The following is an 18,878-nucleotide window of genomic DNA, read 5'->3' as shown; positions in this document are numbered from 1 at the left end:
GGGATGCTGGATACGGAATAATCTGGTCACTCTTAGGGCCTCAAAGAAGAAGGCCTCTTTGGGAGGGAGAACTAAAGGGCAGCATGGAAAGGAGGGAGCAGAGTCAGACTGGGGATGGAGAGGGCACGCTATTGGACTGAGAACTGATTGTGAATATGACTCACATTGAAAATCTACCCTCCCTCACTGCATTATCCAACCATCCCCCATCTATCCTTAATTTAGTCACACAGAGAAATAGAGAGATTTGAGGCTTCTGTCCTGCCAGGGTGGGGAGTGGAGGGTTTGGCTTGTGTCACTATAAGCATTCATTTCATTAAGTAAGTTAGAGTACTCCAGAAAATCTGGAGCTCTGAATGCTTCCCCCATCCGGGGAATTAAATTGATCCTCTGCATCCTAATGCCCCAGCTTTGTGACTGTTAAATCCTTCTGTCCTACTTTCTATTTAGCCAGGGGGATATAGCCAACAGTCATTCATTGGACAGACTCTTACTGAAGATCCACCACATCCAGTAAAATTCAATAGTGGGTACTAAAAAAAAAAAAAATGGCATTCCTTTCCTTACTCACTAAGTCAGTTGTTTGAAAACATTTATGAAGCATTTACTATGTGCTAGGCACTGTGCTAAATTCTGAGGATACAAAGAAAAGCAAAAACACAGTTGCTGCTTTCAAGGAGACAGTGGAATAGTCTAATGAGGGAGACAAGTAAATAATTATGTGTCTAAAAGATATATATGGTGCAAATAAATACTAAGCCCAGAAGAAAGACTTTTGCATATGTGGAGTGGGTGTAGGTCTGGAGGGTTGGAGAGAGGTCTGGGCTAGACTCCTGCAAGAAGATGAAATTTGAATTGAGTCTTGAAGGATGTCAGGGAAGGTAGGAGGTCGAGGTGAGAAAGAAGAGCATTGCAGTGAGAAGTACTGGCCAGTAAAAAGCACAAAACAGGAGTTAGATTGTTATGTGTGAATAACAGCAAGAGGGCCCTTAGCATTGGCTCATAGGATATATACTCTAAAGAGAGGAAGATTCCAGGGTCTTTGGAGCTTACAGTGGAATAACAGCGTTTTCTATTTACGCCTGGATGGAATAGGGAATTGTTCGAATTTGTTGAGTAGAAGGTTTATCTGAGCAGATCTGTGCTTTGGGAGAATCACTTTAGCAGGTGACTGGAGTATAGGTTGAATGGGAAAGAGTGGAGGCAAGGAGATCAATTATATGTCTATTGTAATATTTCAGAAGAGAAGGGATGAGCACCTAAATTGGAGTGGGAGCTCTGTGAATGAAGCTGTAGGGAAGGAGATGAAAACAAGAGATGTGATAAAGATGTGACAACAGATTGAACATTTAGGGTCAGTGCAATCTAATCAGAAAGATGGGCAAACACATAGGAAAAGCTAAATCGCTATATGAGCAGCATATGGCCATGTGCCAAGGGGTGAGAGGAGGAAAATCAGTGTGGGTTTAAGCTGTCTGTAGAAGATGTGGATCCGAATCTAAACCTTAAACATTGGATTGAGTGAGGTTTACTTGGCTGGAGAGAAAGAAGTAAGGATGGAGGGAATTGAAAAAGACCCAGTGGGGTAGGGGGAGCAATATGAACACAATACTCTTGTTCAGAAGGCAGTGAAACCAGTCTGTTAATGGAAGTGAGTCAGTAGATTGGAGCCAGATTATGGAGAACCTTCAAAGACAGGCAATTTAGACTTCCTCCCTCAAGGCTTTGAATCTCCAGCTCCTCCCTGGGTTTTCTAGCACAAAGTAGTCACTACATAAATGCTTGTGGATTGAATGATGGACTTTGTTAGCTATTGCCTCTCACCTTGCTTCATATGGCCTCTGACCAAGAGTTACGAAAAATATCCAGGAAAAGCCTCATTGTCCATCTCCCATTGTCCAAAAATGGGTCCAGGACAAAGATGAAGCCACATCTGGGAGGAGGGTGAGGTGTGAAACGAGGGGAAATTGGGTCCAGGATGAGGGCAACTCCCAGACACCATTGTTGTGGAGGGTTCTGCCCTTTCTTTCAATTTAATCCTTAATGAGCCCAGCACCAGGCACAGGGAATTGAAAGGGAAAAACAAATGAGGAACTTATATAACTCTTATAAAACTTATATAACTCTCAAGGAATTTATATAAGGGTTTTTAACCTGAGATCTGTGAATCTGGAATTTTTAAAAATATATTTTAATAATAACTATATTTCAAAATATTTGGCTTCCTTATCTTGTATAATTTATTTATTTTTTGCATTGAAAAACATTATTCTGAGAAGGATCCTTAGCTTTTACCAGAGAATGCCAGAGAAATCCATGATACCTGCCACATCCCAGGTTAAGAAGCTCTGTTCTGCTTTGATCAAACAACTAATTCACAAATGTTAATTAAGCATTTTCTACATACTAGACATTGTGCTAGATTCTGGAGATACAAAGACTAAAATGAAAGCATCTCTACCCTCAAGGAGTTTACATTCTGTCAGCAATTATGATTAGTTTTAAAATCTCAAATGTGTAAAGCAGCTGTTTTAGGAATGGCTTGGTGATTAAAGGCCAATCTCCCAACCATAGGGGATGGGTCCAAACCTTGACTATTAGGTAAAAGCTTGCTCTCATAGATAGTGTCAGGTGAATAGTAGTCTCGAATATGGCAACTAGGGGCCTGGCCTAGAGTCAGGAACACTCATCTTCCCAAATTCAAATCTGACCTCAGACACAACCTGTTCAGCTCAGTTTCCTCATCTGTAAAAATGAGCCGGACAAGGAAATAACAACCATTCTAGTATTTTTGCCCAAAAAAACCCAAATGGGGTCACAAAAAGAAGGGCATGACTGAAACAACTGAATAACAACAGGTAAATTTGGATTATCTAATTCACAGGATTATTGGGAGAGTCTATTGAGATATGAAAATGCATGATATACATGAAAGCTGCTAATAGTAGTTGCAATTTTTTTTTAATTAAAAATTCACAGCCCCAAAAACATGTTGCAAAGAGAATCTCAGATCCTCAGATCATATGATAATTCTTGGTCAAATAATCTGAAAGTCAAAGATAGATACACAATAGCCAATCTGACCTAAGATTAGTGATATACTTGTAAATGTTTAAAAAAACAGCTCCCTGAAAAAATATGTACCCATAATAAACTTTTAAGTTTATTTTTTTCCATTATTAAGATTTTTTTCCATCACTTCCTGAAATCTAGAAAATCAACAAAACAAATCAAGTTCTGATTTGGCCAGGCTGTAGATTTCCAACGTGTAAGTGTCCTTAATAAACAGTTGGCCAGCTGGTTCAAGCTAGCTCCAGAAGACCCTAAGGCTCCTCTGACCATCACAAAATCTCAGAGTTAGGAGAACTTCATCAGCCATGGAGCTCAGCCAATCACTATAAAGGAATCCTTTGACAACATTCCAAAGTGGTTGGCTAACCTTTGTTTAAAAGCATGTAGTGGGTGGGGGAGCAGGGCATCATTACTTCCTGAGGCAAGCACATCCAGTTTTGAACAGTTTTAATTTTCAGAAGTTTTCCTTAAAGCAAGCCTAAATCTGGCCTTCTTTCACCCATTTCTTCTAGTATTTCCCTATTTGACCAAGCAGACCAAGTTTAATCCTTTTTTCTCAAAATACTTCTGAATCAAATTCTCCCTAAATCTTCTTTTCACCTTTTTCTTCCAATAACCCCTAAATCTTCTTTATTTCCTTCAAAATCGCCTTCCTATGGCATCGATAATCTCTAGGCCCTTCATCCTGGTGAAGTTTTTCTGAGTGATTTCTACCCAAGCCATCTCTCACACGTCCTCCCAGTCAGTCTTCATCCATCTGGCTTATGAATATGCCAGACTAATTACAGTAAGGGTGATGACTTGTCACTTCCGATTCATGGACCATTCTGGTACAGAAACAACATACTTTCCCACCTGAAAAAATACAGTACTTAGGAGGTTTCCCTAACAATTAACATCCCAAACCCATGGGTACAGTGCAGGTTGATGAACATATTTAGCTTATCTCCTCCCCTAAGAGAAAAAGGTCTGGGAAGGAAATCCCACCTTCCTCTGGTATTTCTTGCAGCAATGTGTTTCCTGGAGCTCTCAAAATCTTATCCAGAAATTGAGGAGGCAACCCCTTTTCCTCCCCCTTGTTTATTAGACTCCTTCCTGTCCCCCTCAACACCACACTCAATTGAAAGAGAGCAAGAAGGCAGCCATGTCTGTGAAAAGTTCTCTTCTCAAAGGTCTCTTGGAAAGAAGAATTCTGTAGCAGGGCTTGAAGCTGCACCAAAATGTTCCTCCCAATCCTTCAATGTTACTACCTTCTGGGTTGCTACCATATGGACAGGCTGAACTTAGCACTGGGAAAAGATAGTACCAGAATCCACTATGAAACACCGATAATGCCTGTCTGACCCATTTTGCTCCCTCCCTTCATAGTCTTGGAGTATATTTCATCTCTTCTAAGCAGAGCTGAGAAATAGATGGTGGTTGAGATGGGGGAAGAGAGAGAAAGAAATCCATTTTCCCATACTACTAACACCAAAGGACACACAGCCTCTTACTACTCCCCTGAATCTGGGATTCTAACTGAAAAAAAAAAAATACACAAAAGCTAACTGAGGAAAAACAAAGATAAGAGACTTGGTGAAAATAACTGAAGAAGAAAAGTTTAAGGTTATGTATGAATGAGGAATTCATTGATATGTTCACAAAAAGACCTGAATTTTATAAATTAAAATTAATGTATAACTTGATTATCTCCTGGACTCTCTTCTCTTTTCTACATATATCAGATGATGTCTTTAGTTCCCACGGGTTCAAATATCATCTCTATATGGAAACCTTTCAGATCATATATTCAGTCCTAGTTTCTCTCCTGAGCTCCAGTCTCAGTATCATACCACCTACTAATTATTAGACATTTCAAAATAGCTATCCTAGGACATCTCAAATTTTACATGTCTAAAAAGAGTACCTACTCATCTTTCTTCCTAAACCCACCCTCTTACAAATTTCCTTGTCAAAGAGATCACTGTTCTTATAGTCACCCAGGTTCATGACCTTGGTGTCAACACCAAGGTCATCCATCATGAACTCCCTCTTTTCCTCTCTTCCTCACTTCATACCACAAAGTTGCCTTCTGCCACTATCTCCTCCTTTACTCCTCTCTCACATGAAGAGAGGGTCCTATTCCTTACCAACGTAAACCCCTCTATTTGCACAAGCAATCCCCTTCCATCCCATCTCCATCTCCAAAAGATTACCTCCTCCGTCATCCCCACTCTTTAACTTATTTTCAACCTTTCTCTATTGATTTCTTCTCTCTTGCCTATAAACATAGCCATACCTCCCCATCCTAAAAAATCCTCATTTAATCATTCCATCCCCACTATCACTCTGTAGCTCTGTTGACTTTTGTGGCTAACCTCTTTGAGAAGACTATGTACTACAGGGGCCTCCATTTTTCTTCCCCTTACTTTCTCAGAACAAGCCTACCTGGCAGTCAGAGATCCCACCAAAGATCTTTGTCCAGTGTGCTGGAGCCATTAGGCATGAGGGCCTAGGGTAGCAGTTACAGAGGAATAGGAGATTGTTGTTTTATGCTACTGGATAGAAAATAGAAATACAGGGTATTTGAGAAAGAAGGCTGAAAAGAGAGAGGAGGAAGTAATGCTTCACTTTAGGCTCCTCAAACCCTAGTAAATTTTTAAGTTAGTTATTTCCCCTTCCTCCCCTTACTATATCCAGGAAACACTTTGATACTTCTTAATCTTTGCAATGAGATGTTTTAATCTCTAAGCAGTAGGGACTTGTCTGAGTCATTACAGCAGGGATCTTAATGATCAGAGATTTAGAACTAGATAGAGACCATCTAGTCCAACCCTGTCATTTTGCAGATGAGGTAACTGAGGCTCTAATAAAGTAAATGACTTGTCCAGGAACCTACAGCTAATAAGTATCAGAGATTTGAACCCAAAATTTCTTAACTCCAGTCCTATTTCCCTGTTCATTGCACCATGATGTCATTTAATTCAGTTCTTCTCACACTTATTTATCTCACTAATGGGTCATGGCATGTCCATTGGCCTAGTGAAGGGATGTACAGTTATCCCTTCCACATCTTGGGATTAGAAACATGACATTCCCACAATCTGAAAAATCTGTGTAAAATTTTTGTCTCTCCCTTTGTGCCCAGAAAAGAAAGTTGAATTATTATGGTTTTAAAAGATAAAATATATTACTGTTATATAATACTATACATATATTTTATACATTTCTAAGTTTTTAAAAACTTTTTCATGTTGTCTGCTGGCCTTTGCATGTTGTCAGTGGCTTCTACAAAACTCCCCTCAAATTTCCATTTAATTTCTTTTGCCAACCCACAATATATCAAAACCTCAATAGGCAAAGTCATGATGCAAAAGGAATTAATTATAATTTATTTCCTAATTGCTTATAAAGATTATTTTTGCTGGAGATGTTGGAGATATAACTTAATTGATGATAAAAGTTCAGAGCATAAAATGCCATGACTTTTCCTCTGTCTTTTACTGACTTTGTCTATTATGAAGGCAGGAGTATTTTCCTTAGGGAAAATTGTTTATTATGAAATCACAGTAACAAGATGAGGAATTCTGTATAAGGGAATGTGCTGAATTACAAGAAGGTTTTTCATTGTTTGTTTCTATCAACCTTTGTGTTATTGTTGAGTTGTTTTGATCATTTCTGACTCTTGATGACACCATTTGGGGCTTTCTTGGCAAAGATAATGGAATGGTTTGCCATTTCTTTCTCCAGCTCATCTTATAGTGAGGAAACTGAGGCAAACAGGGTTAAGTGGTTTGCCCAGGTCACACAGTTAATAAATGTCTGAGGCCAGATTTGAACTCAGGAAGATGAATCTTCTTGACTCTAAGCCCAGGGTTGTTTGCACTAGCTGCCCCCATGAAGACCTTTATAAAATCTCTAAAAATCTTCTTTTGCTGACTGCATGTCCTGCAAGACATTACTGTCAACCAGAATCCCTTTCTAGGTCATTGGGCACAGAAGGCATTCTCCCTCTCATAGTACAGTGAAAAGAATACTGAATTTGGACCAACAAATCCATCTGATAAGAAAAAGGCACTGGGGAGGGGGGAGGGGATGTATAAGCACAAAGAATGAAATAATCCCTACTTTCAAAGAGCTTCAAATCTTAGATCTGCCACTATCTGATATTAGGCAAGTCCCATAACTCTGGGACTCAATTTCTCCATCTGTAAAATGGGTGGGATTTGGAATCAATGCCTTCTGAGATCCCTTCCAGTTCTGGATCAATGACTGTGATACTTTGAGCCCAGGATGGATTCAAATCACATTTGTTCAAAGGCTTTCCAGTTTTAGATGTTTCACCAAAGTATCATTTTCTTCCTTTCACTACCACTACCATTTATGCCATGGGGACTGCCCCTTAGGATATAAATAAAAGGGAATACAATTAACTGTTTAGTGAAAATACTGGTTCTTGAATGCATAAGTGAGTGTTTTTCTTCAAATAGTACAGGGAGGATTTTTTTAGATCAGAGGTGTCAAACTGAAATAGAAAAGAGGCTATTAAACTATACATAAGGATCCCTGGGGCCGCACATTGACTTAGAAAACCTCATATTAACATTTTCTAGGTTATATTATATTATTATTTTTTAAAAATATTTTTCAATTATATGTTATCTGATTCTGAGAGTACTGCAGATTACATTCCTGTTTGATATCTTTGGGCTATATCTTCAGGGCCCCCAGCATCCAAAATGATACTCCCATCCCAAAATAGAACATTATATATAGATAGATAGATAGATAGATGTATATTTGTTCTATATGTAATATATATAATGTACATATATATATATTTAAATTACAGCAACACTATTATTGTCTTGAGCTTTAATACTAGTCCAGTGTAAATAAGATTTAGATCATAGATTTAGAGTTTCTGAGCCCAACCCTTTTCATTTCACAGATGAAGAAACTAAGGCTTAGATAAGACACTTTCCCAAGGCCACAAAGTAAAAAATGATGAGTCAGAATTTAAGCCTAAGCCTTTTTGAATCCAAGTAGAAAATTCTTTCCATCAAGAACCAGATACTGTTTTTCCTAACATGATTGCCGCAGTTATTCAAGACTGGGTTCCTAATGATGGAGCTATTTTAAAAAAAATTGTAAATACCATTAAAAGGCAAAGATCCATCACCATAAAGGATCCACTCAAAAGAAATATTCTTGAGTAATATAGGCCATTACCTAGGAAGAGTTCTAGATTATTATTACTATATTGTAGTTGTTATTTTATCTATAGACATTATTGGGCTAAGAGAGTGGGATAGCTTCACTAAAGTGTTCAACGAGCAACAATCATTTGAGTATATATGGTATATATATGTATGTATGTATATATATATATACACACACAAATGGTATATATGTTAAAATCAATCATATTTTTTAAATGAAAAGAAAAAAAAGAAAGTTGTAATACTGTATGCTATATGATTATAATGAGCAAGAAACTTGGTCCTGGAGTAGAAGAACATGTACCTTCCTTCTTTGCAGAGGTGGGGACTATGAAGGTATAATATTGCATATACTGCCAAATTCAGTACATGTATTACTCAGTTTCAGCTAACCTAATATTTTTCTCTTCCTTTGTCATAATGAAACAATCTGTATTCTCAAGGAGTACACATTATAACAGTGCTTTATATCTTAAGTTTGACATTTACTACTGTGTGATTTTGAGTGAGTTATTTAATCTCTCTGAGGTGACCTGAGGACCTTAGGTTCTTCCTTTATAAAATAAAGGACTTAGACTAACTAGATGGCTCAATGGAGAAGGGATAGTAGAGGGACATGTTTGGAAATGAAAATAGTTTTAAAAACAGTATGTTTTAACTATTTTAAAAGGAAAAAAAACCTTGTAGTGTTTTTTTCCCCCATATCTTGTGTTGTGTTGTGTTGTGTTGTGTTGAAAATTTGAACTTAATTGAGGAGGAGAGGGCAGGGGGAATATTCACGTAATAAAAGGGTCCATAGGATTTGTCTCTGGTTCCTTAAGTGAAATGATTTCCTAGCATATTTAAAATGTGATTCAATTGACCAAAATATAATTTTAAAACATTTTCAGAAATATCCTTTGCATAAAGTGAGACCCACCTATTTGCTTTATGTTTCAGAATTTTTCTCAAATTAAGAAAACTGCTCTCCTTCCTATCTTACCTATACTTATTTTAAATTTATTTGATGGATTCTTATTTAAATTCATATCACCTTCTTGATAGAACCAATACCTCTCAGATGTGACTGATGATAGCTAAGCATAATCTCTCTAATGAAAGTAGTCTTTTAAAAAAATGAAACATAAAATTAAATACCTCTCAATTTGCCTTAAAGAAGGCCACAGGGAAGAGATTGATTGAGGTGAACTATGGTAACAGGCTTCAAAGAATTGTCCATGAGGGACAGCCAATCAGAACCAGAATCTCTTCCACTCTGTCCTTCAAATTGTATTTGGGATAGTAAGATGGATTCTGGCACAGTTTTGATACATAAGAATTTCTCAAACTATTTGGGCCACAGAACACTTTTGGATATTATGATGGGATGCTAGTCAGAGATGACCCTGATGTGGAATAGCTCTGGATAAAGAATGAACCTGAGGAAATTTCAGAGCAAAATTTAAAAAAAAAAAAATTTAAGCCTGCTCCACACTCTGTCTTGTCTCTTTCTCTCTGTCTGTCTGTCAATCTCTCTTTCCCTATATATATATATTTTTCTCTAAGTGTATATATTTGCATGTGTGTATGTATATATTTGGAGAGATCAAGATATATGTGCATCTGTACACATACACACATATACAATTATGGAAAATTGCCACAAAGTATTTGCATTTAATGCACATGCAAGATATTACCCTTTTCTTATATGAACATTTGATTTCTGAAAGAGGCAAAAAAAAGAGCATTGGTATAAGGAAAACTGAAAAAAAAAATCAACAATAGAAAAAAGATAAGTGGTGGCAGCTAGGTGGCGCAGGGGTAGAGTACCAGCCCTAAAGTCAGGAGAACCTGAGTTCAAATCTGACCTCAGACACTTATCACTTCCTAGCTGTGTGACCCTGGGCAAGTCATTTAACCCCAATTGCCTCAGGGAAAAAAAAAAGATAGGGGAAAGATAGACTGTTGTTACAAGGAATGGACAGAGAATGGTTTCAGCTTGAGAAGGAGAAATTTCTCATAGACCAGACCAGAGTTTGGCAATTCTCCCACTTCATAGAATTGTTTGTTATTGAAAAAGAGTAACACTTTCTCAGCACTCTGGAAACAGTGGCTATATACTAAAAGAGTTTCATTGTCCCGTGAATATCAAAGAAACAGCTTTTTTTTTTTTTTTTTAGCAATAGAGCTATGAGAACCAGAAGGGAAAAGGTAACAGAAATGTAGTTTTGCCCTGTTGGTAATATATTGTTAACTGTATTCTAATGAGACCTGGGAGAGTTGTGAGTTGTTCCATACATATGGGTGTCTCTGATTATTTTCCTTCCTTACTGACTATTATGTGTGCCCACATATTTACATGGGCATTGTATGTATTGGTTGGAGAATATGACCCAGATTTGTGATAAAATATGTTTTGATTTCTTTTGCCTTTTTTATTCTATTGAGCAGATGTCATAATTATTTTCACTTTAGTCTTCTATTAAGACTTGGTTTTGTCTTATCATTAAGCAAATGTTTCATGTTTAAAGAGTCATTGATGTCATGGAGACTGATTTTGTGTAAATGGAAAACACACTGTTAATAGTTCAGGAGCTTGGAAGTAGCAAATATTATGAGTATATCTTTACATATACCAGGGTTGCCCCTAGAAACCTGAGAGAAAATTAGCTTAATGATCATGATTTGCCCCACATACCCCAACTCTAAGCAAAGCCCCCCAGGAGTGTGAGGGCAAATTAGGGTACATGTCAACTCAGAGAGAGAAAAATAGGGTTTGGGTGCCATCTTAGATATCCATGCCTCTAAAATACACTGCCCATATGGGTGCATAGTCATACTCTTTACACAGATGATATATGTTCATATTTAAAGGTCGAGAAACACTGTTATAATCAAATTGTCACATGAAATCCTTATATCATGGGGGACATCATGCTGCTGGGAAACATATTTGAAAAACACTGAAGTAGGAAATTGAAAAGTGTTTGAGTGCCCACTGACCTAGAAAGGCAAATAGCATGGTGGAAAGAAAACTGGACTTAGATTCAGAAGGCCTGAGTCATGTCACTCAGTGATATGACTTTAGGTAAGCTTTCTCAGACTTCTGAGACTCAGTTTTTTCATCCATAAAATGGAGGTAATATGAACATAATCCATACCACAGGTTGTTGAAAGTGAGATAATAGTGCCACTTTTTCACCATACGTTGCAATATAAATAGTAAAGATTTATTAAATGCCTATTACATGCCAAGCACTGTGCTAAGCTATTATAATGTGCCACTATTAATTTAAAATTATAATTATTACCAAGATAAATGATTTATTATTAATAGTCTATTACTAAGTGTATGACTCTATGCTAGGCATTTAGACTACCAAAAAAATGTAAGACATGGTTCAAATGAGATGTTAGATACTAGTGTTAGTTTGTAACAGTAAAGTATCCCATAGTCAATAAGCATTTGTTACGTGCCAAGCATTACATGTAATTATTATATGCTGTTACTAACAATTTTTATTAAAATAAAAGCACGCTAATAGGTTTATGATCCTATGGTAGGCACTTAGAAGGATACAAAAAAAGTTATAAGACATAAGACATCCTTCAAAGAACCAACAGTTTAGTTGGAGAAAATGATAGTTAGTTTTGTGGAGTCCTAACATTAAGAGTATATATTCCCTGATGACTTTAGAACTAATGCTGCTTCTTCCATTCTTTCCTTCAGACAGGTCGAATTGAGCCCAACTATCCCAAAGTTTGTGGTCACCAGGGCAACGTGCTTGACATCAAATGGAACCCCTTCATTGACAACATCATTGCATCCTGCTCAGAGGACACATCAGTAAGTAGGAAGTAAGATAAAGTGACTTTCCTCAATGGAAGATGTATACTCAGAAGGAAGGAAGGAAAGAAGAAGGAAGGAAGGAAAGAAGGAAGGAAGGAAGGAAGGAAGGAAGGAAGGAAGGAAGGAAGGAAGGAAGGAAGGAAGGAAGGAAGGAAGGAAGGAAGGAAGGAAAGAAAGAAAGATGTGCAATGAAAAACAAATGACTAAATCTCCTCAAGCTTCAGTTTCCTCATCTTTTAAAATGGAGATGGATTGTGATGAAAGTGCTTTATAAACCTTAAGCCATCAAATAAATGTGAACCATTATCATTATTTTTTTAACATCATCTCAAGAATTAATCCTATACTAAGACCAAGGCCAGTTGGCCCTGGATAAGTAATTGTAAACTATCTAAAAGGTTTTTCTTCCCTCACTTGAGAGGCTTAGAACAAGAATGAATGAATGAATGATTTGCAAGGCACAAAGGAAGGCATATACCCAAAAAAAAAAAAAAAATCTAAACACAAAAACAGTAATGAATCAAAATGATTTAGTAGCTAACTTGGATACCTATATGTTGGAAAGGAGGCAGTGGAGTACCATGGAAAAAGAAAATTCAGAGGGAAATGACCAGAATTTGATTCTCAGTTCCACTATTTATTACCTATTAAACTTTTGAGTAAATCACTTAACTTATACAGGCCACAGTTTTCTCAAGTATAAAATAGAGAGGTTAGACTATTTTGCTTTTTGTAAAATGACATGATGTTAGGAATATGATTGGAGTAAGTTTCATAATTTAGCAACTTTGAAATAAATACCTAATCTGAATTTATTATGAAGTTAACCTCTCAAATTCCCTCCAAGTCTGAGAAGAGACTAAAGCAAGATAAGATTAAGATTGTTGTGACTGTGGAGGTTATTTAATCCTTGGAAATGTTAGGAGCTCTGCAGATCTAACCTATCCTTTACAATGTAATACTTAATTATAATACTTTAATGGTATATTCTAGGATCTTACCACAGCAATCTAACTATAGATTCACTGCTCTGTAGTTTTCAGGTTCTACTTTTTAATTTCATTTTTTTGTTTTTGTTTTGGTTCTTTAATTGATACATTTGCTGATCTCCAGTATTTTGAACCTTCTCCCTAGTTGCTTAGCCATCACATGTCCCAGATTAATAACTTGGGCTATAGTTCATCTCGGCCTAATGACTTGGGAACTTATCAAGGACAGCTAAGTGTTCTCTCCCTATATGGGCTAAAGCTATCACAGTATCATAGAATTTCAGAACTGGAACAGAATTCTGAAGCCATTTACTTTAGTCTACACCAAAACAAGGATATTCTCCAATATGTGACAAAATATTATTCAATTTTGCCTCTGTATTTCTCTTGAGTTTCAATTCAGAACTGGACAGATTCTTAGTCTGTGCAAACCAGAGTTCATTCTTTCTGGCACAAAAAATAAAAGCAAAATAAAAGATGAATAATTCTGTCTTCTTTCCACTCTTCATTATGATCATACCATCCACCTTCAGCAGAAGCTCTTTCTCTCTTTTTTTAATCCCCCAGCATAGTTTAAAAAAAAAAAAAAACACCTTTGATTTTGTTTTGTTTTTTAACATCCTTCATGTGATTCAACTTATTTGGAGCCTTAGTGCCTCATCAATATTCTAACAGACAATGTTCTTATATTACTCTTTTATATTCTTCTTCACTTGTTTTCCCTTTCCTTCTCTCTTCTATATGTACTTTAAAAACCTCAGTTTGATCAATGAATTTTCTAAGCACATAATATCATCTTGCTTATTACCCATATTTGTATGCTTAATGTAGCTTAAGTGATTTATTAAATAGCAGTGTAAATAAAATGATAGAAATGTGTCAGTTCCAGTGAAGTTACTTTCCAACAAATCCATGCACAGAGTTAATCTTTAGAGAAGTTTTGTAGGGGATAACATGTAGGCATCCACACATGAAGAAATGCACATAAATATGAGACCAGGACACACATGTGGAGGGGCAAGTGACGCAGAACTGCTGATGTCATTATGATGTTCTCTCACAACTCTAGTGCCAACAGGTATTGCTCTCTCAGACTCCCTGGAAAGAGCCTCTCTCTCTCCATTTCAGTTATTTGTCAGCTTTCCAGTCTCCTAATACTCTGAAACAATATCCACAAAGAATTCTTTGGTTACAATTCATTTACCAGCTCTTTTAGCCACCTCCACCATTCGCTGAAGGGAAATGATGCTGTCTTTAGTAGACCTCCCCTTAAAGAAAAGAGTTTATAGCTTTTTCATTCCGTCATTTCAGACTCCTCTGTGAGATTTAGCTGAAATAGAACTCTGCCCTGCATCTCCCTGCTAGTGGTGCTGTGGTTAGAAGCCTTTTCCCTGCAAGTAAATCTGTAGCTATTCGCACTTGGTATTCTCAGTCAATATATCAAGCTTTTTTCAGCTCCTCTTAAACTCAGCTAAACTGAGAAAAACGTCTGTAAAGGTTTCTTTATTCTTTTCAGTTAATAGCTATGATTTTTTCCTCTAGACTTTTCCTTAGTCATGCTGCATGTATGAGGAGGTATAGAATCTGAAATCAGTATTGACCTTTGAATTCATCTTAGAATTCTTTTGTTAACTGATTCCCTTCTTTTAAATTCTTCTCTGATCTAAAATGTATCAAATGAATGCTAACTTACTTCCCCTGACTCTCTCAGTTCAGCTGTCCCCTAATTTCTGATCAGACAATTAGTTTTAGTCCTTAGGTCTTATCATATAAGGTGACTGAGTTAAATCTACCCAGAGCTCTTCTTCCACATACTGAAAAGGGATTGAGAGTCACTATGATAAATGAACTGTTTTAATCTTACCTGAACAGCCCCCCCTTTTCTAAGCAAAGTGGCAAGAACTCTCCTGATTAAAGAATTTTTAAGAAATACCATGAACTTTGGCTCATATTCCTCTATAACTTATTGATTTCTAGTATCATTCTGTCTCTTTCTGTTTCTGTCTCTCTTTGTATCTTTCTCTTTTTCTCCCTGTCTCTATTTCTTTCTTCTTTCCAGATATTTTCAAGGAAAAAATGTTGCTGGCATTGAAATTTTCTCATAGAACATGAAGTTTGCATGGAACCTAGTTTGGGATATACTACTTTATAAGTTTGGGCTTTTGAAGTCAACTCTTTGAGACAGAAGAGAAAACACTGTCAAATAGATAAATAGGAATTTCTTCATATGTATCAGAGGAGTATATGGACCTCTCTTCAAAGGAACATGAGCTCTAGTTGGAAGGAAAATTTACACAGGAAGCTATTGGTGAATGAGACAGCATGATCATAATTTAATTTATGTAGCTCTTTACAAAGCACTCAACTTCCCAAAACCCTGTTAAATAAGTAATACAAATGCTATTATACCCATTTTACAGATGAAAAAACTCAGAAAAAACTAGTTGTACCAATAATTAGTATACCTGTTGCCTTTCGTGTAAGACTGTGTGGTACAATTTTTTTTTTTTAATTGTATAGGATTCCAGAGAAGAAAGAGACTAGTAAAGAGTAGGGAATCAAGGAAGGAAGACTACATGAAGAAAAAGGGATATGAGCTGAGCCTTGAAAGATGGGCATAGGAAATAGATAGCTGGGAGGAAAAGAGGAGGCATCATAACAAAGGAAATATCCAGCTCGAGCAAAGGAACAAAGAGAGGCAGGCAAGAGAAGAGGGCATTGGGTGGAGGGGCAGTGTAGTCAGTGATCCATAGAGAAGGCGATTACATCCTGTGACCTAGGGAGGAATTAAGCTCCTGTGCACAGCTGCTAGGCCCCTGCTGACCTAGAAGGAGCTTTGAGCATTCAATTCCCTGAAGACAGGGAAGCTTTAATATTCCCAGTCTTTCCCTTCTTTCTGAAAAGCCATTGCTAAGACTTTATGATTTTATTTTGTTTATTCCTCCTGCTGTTTGCATTTTAAATTTCTGGGCCTCAGTTTCCTTATCTGTAAAATGAGGGGATGTACTAGAATGAATGAAAAGCATTCTTCCTATGTGTCAAGCACTATCCAAAGTGCTTGGGATACAAACACACACACACACAAGATCATTATTCAAAGCTAGAATGGACTTCTGAGGTCACTGAGTCCAATTATTCTATGTGTCTGAGACAAGATTCAAACCCAAGGCTTTCTGCTTCCCTATCTAGTATTCAATGCATACCACACCCTGCCATCAAAGAGCTTAGGTTCCAGTAGGAAGAAACATCTCATTCAAGAAATGAATTCTAAACTTCCTTCTAAACTTCTAACCTTTCTAAGCTCCAGCATTCTTAGAGCTTATTTCAAAAGAATGAATCCATCATCAGCATACATGTTTTAGAGCTGCGAGCTACCTATTTAAGATCACCTATTTCAACCTCTCATTTTATACATGAACAATAGATGTCTTAAGGGGTTAAGTTGTCTGAAGTCACCCAAGAGGAAGTGACAGAACCAGAATTCAAATTCAAGTCTACAACTCCAAATGCAGTATTTTTCCCACTGGCTTAAAAAAACTAAACAGAACAAACAAACAAACAACAACAACAATAACAAACAAACAAACAAACAAAAAAAAACAATCACCCATAAGCTCTGAGCTTCAGATTCTTCATCTCTAAAATGCTAGTAATAAATTCTTTTGGTAGTGGCAAAGAATTGGACATTGAGGGGATGTCCATCCATAGGGGAATGACTAAACAAGCTGTGGTATAGGATTGTTATGAAATACCATTGTGCTATAAGAAATGATGAGCAGGCTGATTTCAGAAAAGCCTGAAAAACTTATATGATCTGATGCAAAGTGAAGTGAGAAGAACCAGAACTTGTACACAGTAACAATGATATTGTACAGGGTCAGCTGGGTGGCACAGTAGATAGAGCACCAGCCCTGAAGTTAGGAGGACCCTAGTTCAAATCTGGCATTAAACACTTAACACTTCATAGCTGTGTAACTCTGGGCAAGTCACTTAACCTCAATTGCCTCAGTAAATAACAAAAAACAATGATATCATACAATTGTCAACTGTGAATGATTTAGCTATTCTCAAAAACATAATGATTCAAGACAATTTTGAAGAACTTATGATGAAAATGTTATCCACCTTCAGAGAAAGAACTAATCTGAATCCAGATTGAAGTATACATTTTTAAACTTTACTTTATTTTAATCTTTGTTTTTTGTGTGTATGGGGAGGTGTCTGGGTTTGTTTGTTTGTTTGTTTTTGCAACATGGCTAATATGGAAACATGTTTTAATGACTGCACATTCTATATTCTATATTCTATATCTAATTTCTTGCCTTCCTTCTCACTAAGAGGGGAGATGAAGAAGGGAGAAAATTTGTAACTCAACATTTCAAAAAACAAAAATTAAAAATTGTTTTAGATGTAATTTGAAAATATGTATATATTAAATATAAATTTTTACATTAAAAATATGAGCAATAATGTCTTCCCATATAATAATAGTAGTACCTTTCTCACAGGATAGTTATAAGGCTCTAAAAAGTAATTTATGTGAAGCCCGTTGTAAACTTAGGTACCTACAGAACAGAGTCATAGCTTGAGATCACCCTATCAGGCCATCGGACATAGTTTCTTGATTTGACAGAGGAGGAACTGAAGTCTAGTGAATTGCCCATTGTCTTCTAGTAGGTGGCTAAGGTATGATTTGCACCCATTTTTTCCTGAGAATTTCAGGGATCTATCACATATTTTATATAAATGCAATTATTTTTCAGATATTGCTTGTGAAGCCAGATGGGTTTTGATGGGCCCATCAGATGCCACTAAATCCTCCCTCTTTCTCATACTTCCTTCTCCTCCTTTATACTCTTGCTCATACTTTCAAGTTTAATGTAATCCTTGGGTTCCATTCTTTCTGTACTTCAGCTCAATTCAAGTGCCACCTCCCCCTAGAGACTTTTTTGAACCCGTTTCCACCCCTAAATCTGGAAGTAATCTCTGAAATTCCCAGGATGCTTTATATGGACCTCTCCTTTGCACTTAGTATATAATCTGCATTGTAGTTACTTATTTGCCTGCCTGCCTTTCCTCCTCTACTAGGGCAGGGGCTGTGTTTGATTTCATCCTTGTATCCTCAGATTGGCCCAGTGCCCTGCACGTAGGAGATTTAAATTGAATAGATTGAGTCACTCAGCCTCAGTTTCTTCATCTCTAATGAGAGAGTCTCTGAGCTCCTTTCAAGGGATCTTGTATTCTTGTGATTCGATGAGTATAATCCTGGCCATTTGTTTGGAAATCTGAGAGGGATGGTATCAGGGTAAATCACAAGGGCTAGTTCTTCTTTCCTTTGGCATTAAAAGGAAGGAGGAAAGCACGTCACAGCAGCTTTGCAGTACTGAAGGATCTCCCACTTCCCCCACCCCACTGCCACTTCCATCCCTGGCGTTAAAAGTTCTTCCTAGAATCTATTCTCCATCCCTCTGGAGTCCAGAAAAAATGTGCAGAAGCTGATTCCCAAGGCACTCCTATCCCGTGGGAGGGGTGGGGGCTGTAAATCTCTCCCAGGCATCTGGCAGAATCCAGTTCTCTCTGCAACTGGGTGATGTCACCTATTGTTGAAGTGGAGTTCTTTTTATAGCTTCTGCTGCAGATAGAGAATGCAGCTGGGAATAGCACTATCTTGTTTCCAAGCTGGCCTGTTCTAACTCCCTGCTCTCTGGGACCCAGGCTGGCTGCAGAGATTGGAGGGGTTTGGGCTTTTTTTTTTTTTTTTTTTTTTTTTTTTTGACATTTCAA

At 37.1% G+C, this 18,878-nt stretch overlaps 1 protein-coding gene across 1 annotated transcript in view; it reads left to right on the top strand.

Annotated features, from left to right (window-relative positions):
- The window catches only part of CORO2B (coronin 2B), a 233,933-nt gene that overhangs the window by 173,373 nt on the left and 41,682 nt on the right, over nt 1–18,878 (top strand). Inside the window, exon 3 of the mRNA XM_051980781.1 lies at nt 11,986–12,102. Coding sequence (XP_051836741.1) covers nt 11,986–12,102 — 117 coding nt within the window. The remainder of the gene's footprint in view (nt 1–11,985; nt 12,103–18,878) is intronic.

The sequence above is a fragment of the Antechinus flavipes genome, chromosome 2 (genome assembly GCF_016432865.1).
Source record: "Antechinus flavipes isolate AdamAnt ecotype Samford, QLD, Australia chromosome 2, AdamAnt_v2, whole genome shotgun sequence".
In the NCBI taxonomy this organism is placed as follows: Eukaryota; Metazoa; Chordata; class Mammalia; order Dasyuromorphia; family Dasyuridae; genus Antechinus; species Antechinus flavipes.
This window is presented reverse-complemented; position numbering and strand designations above follow the sequence as displayed.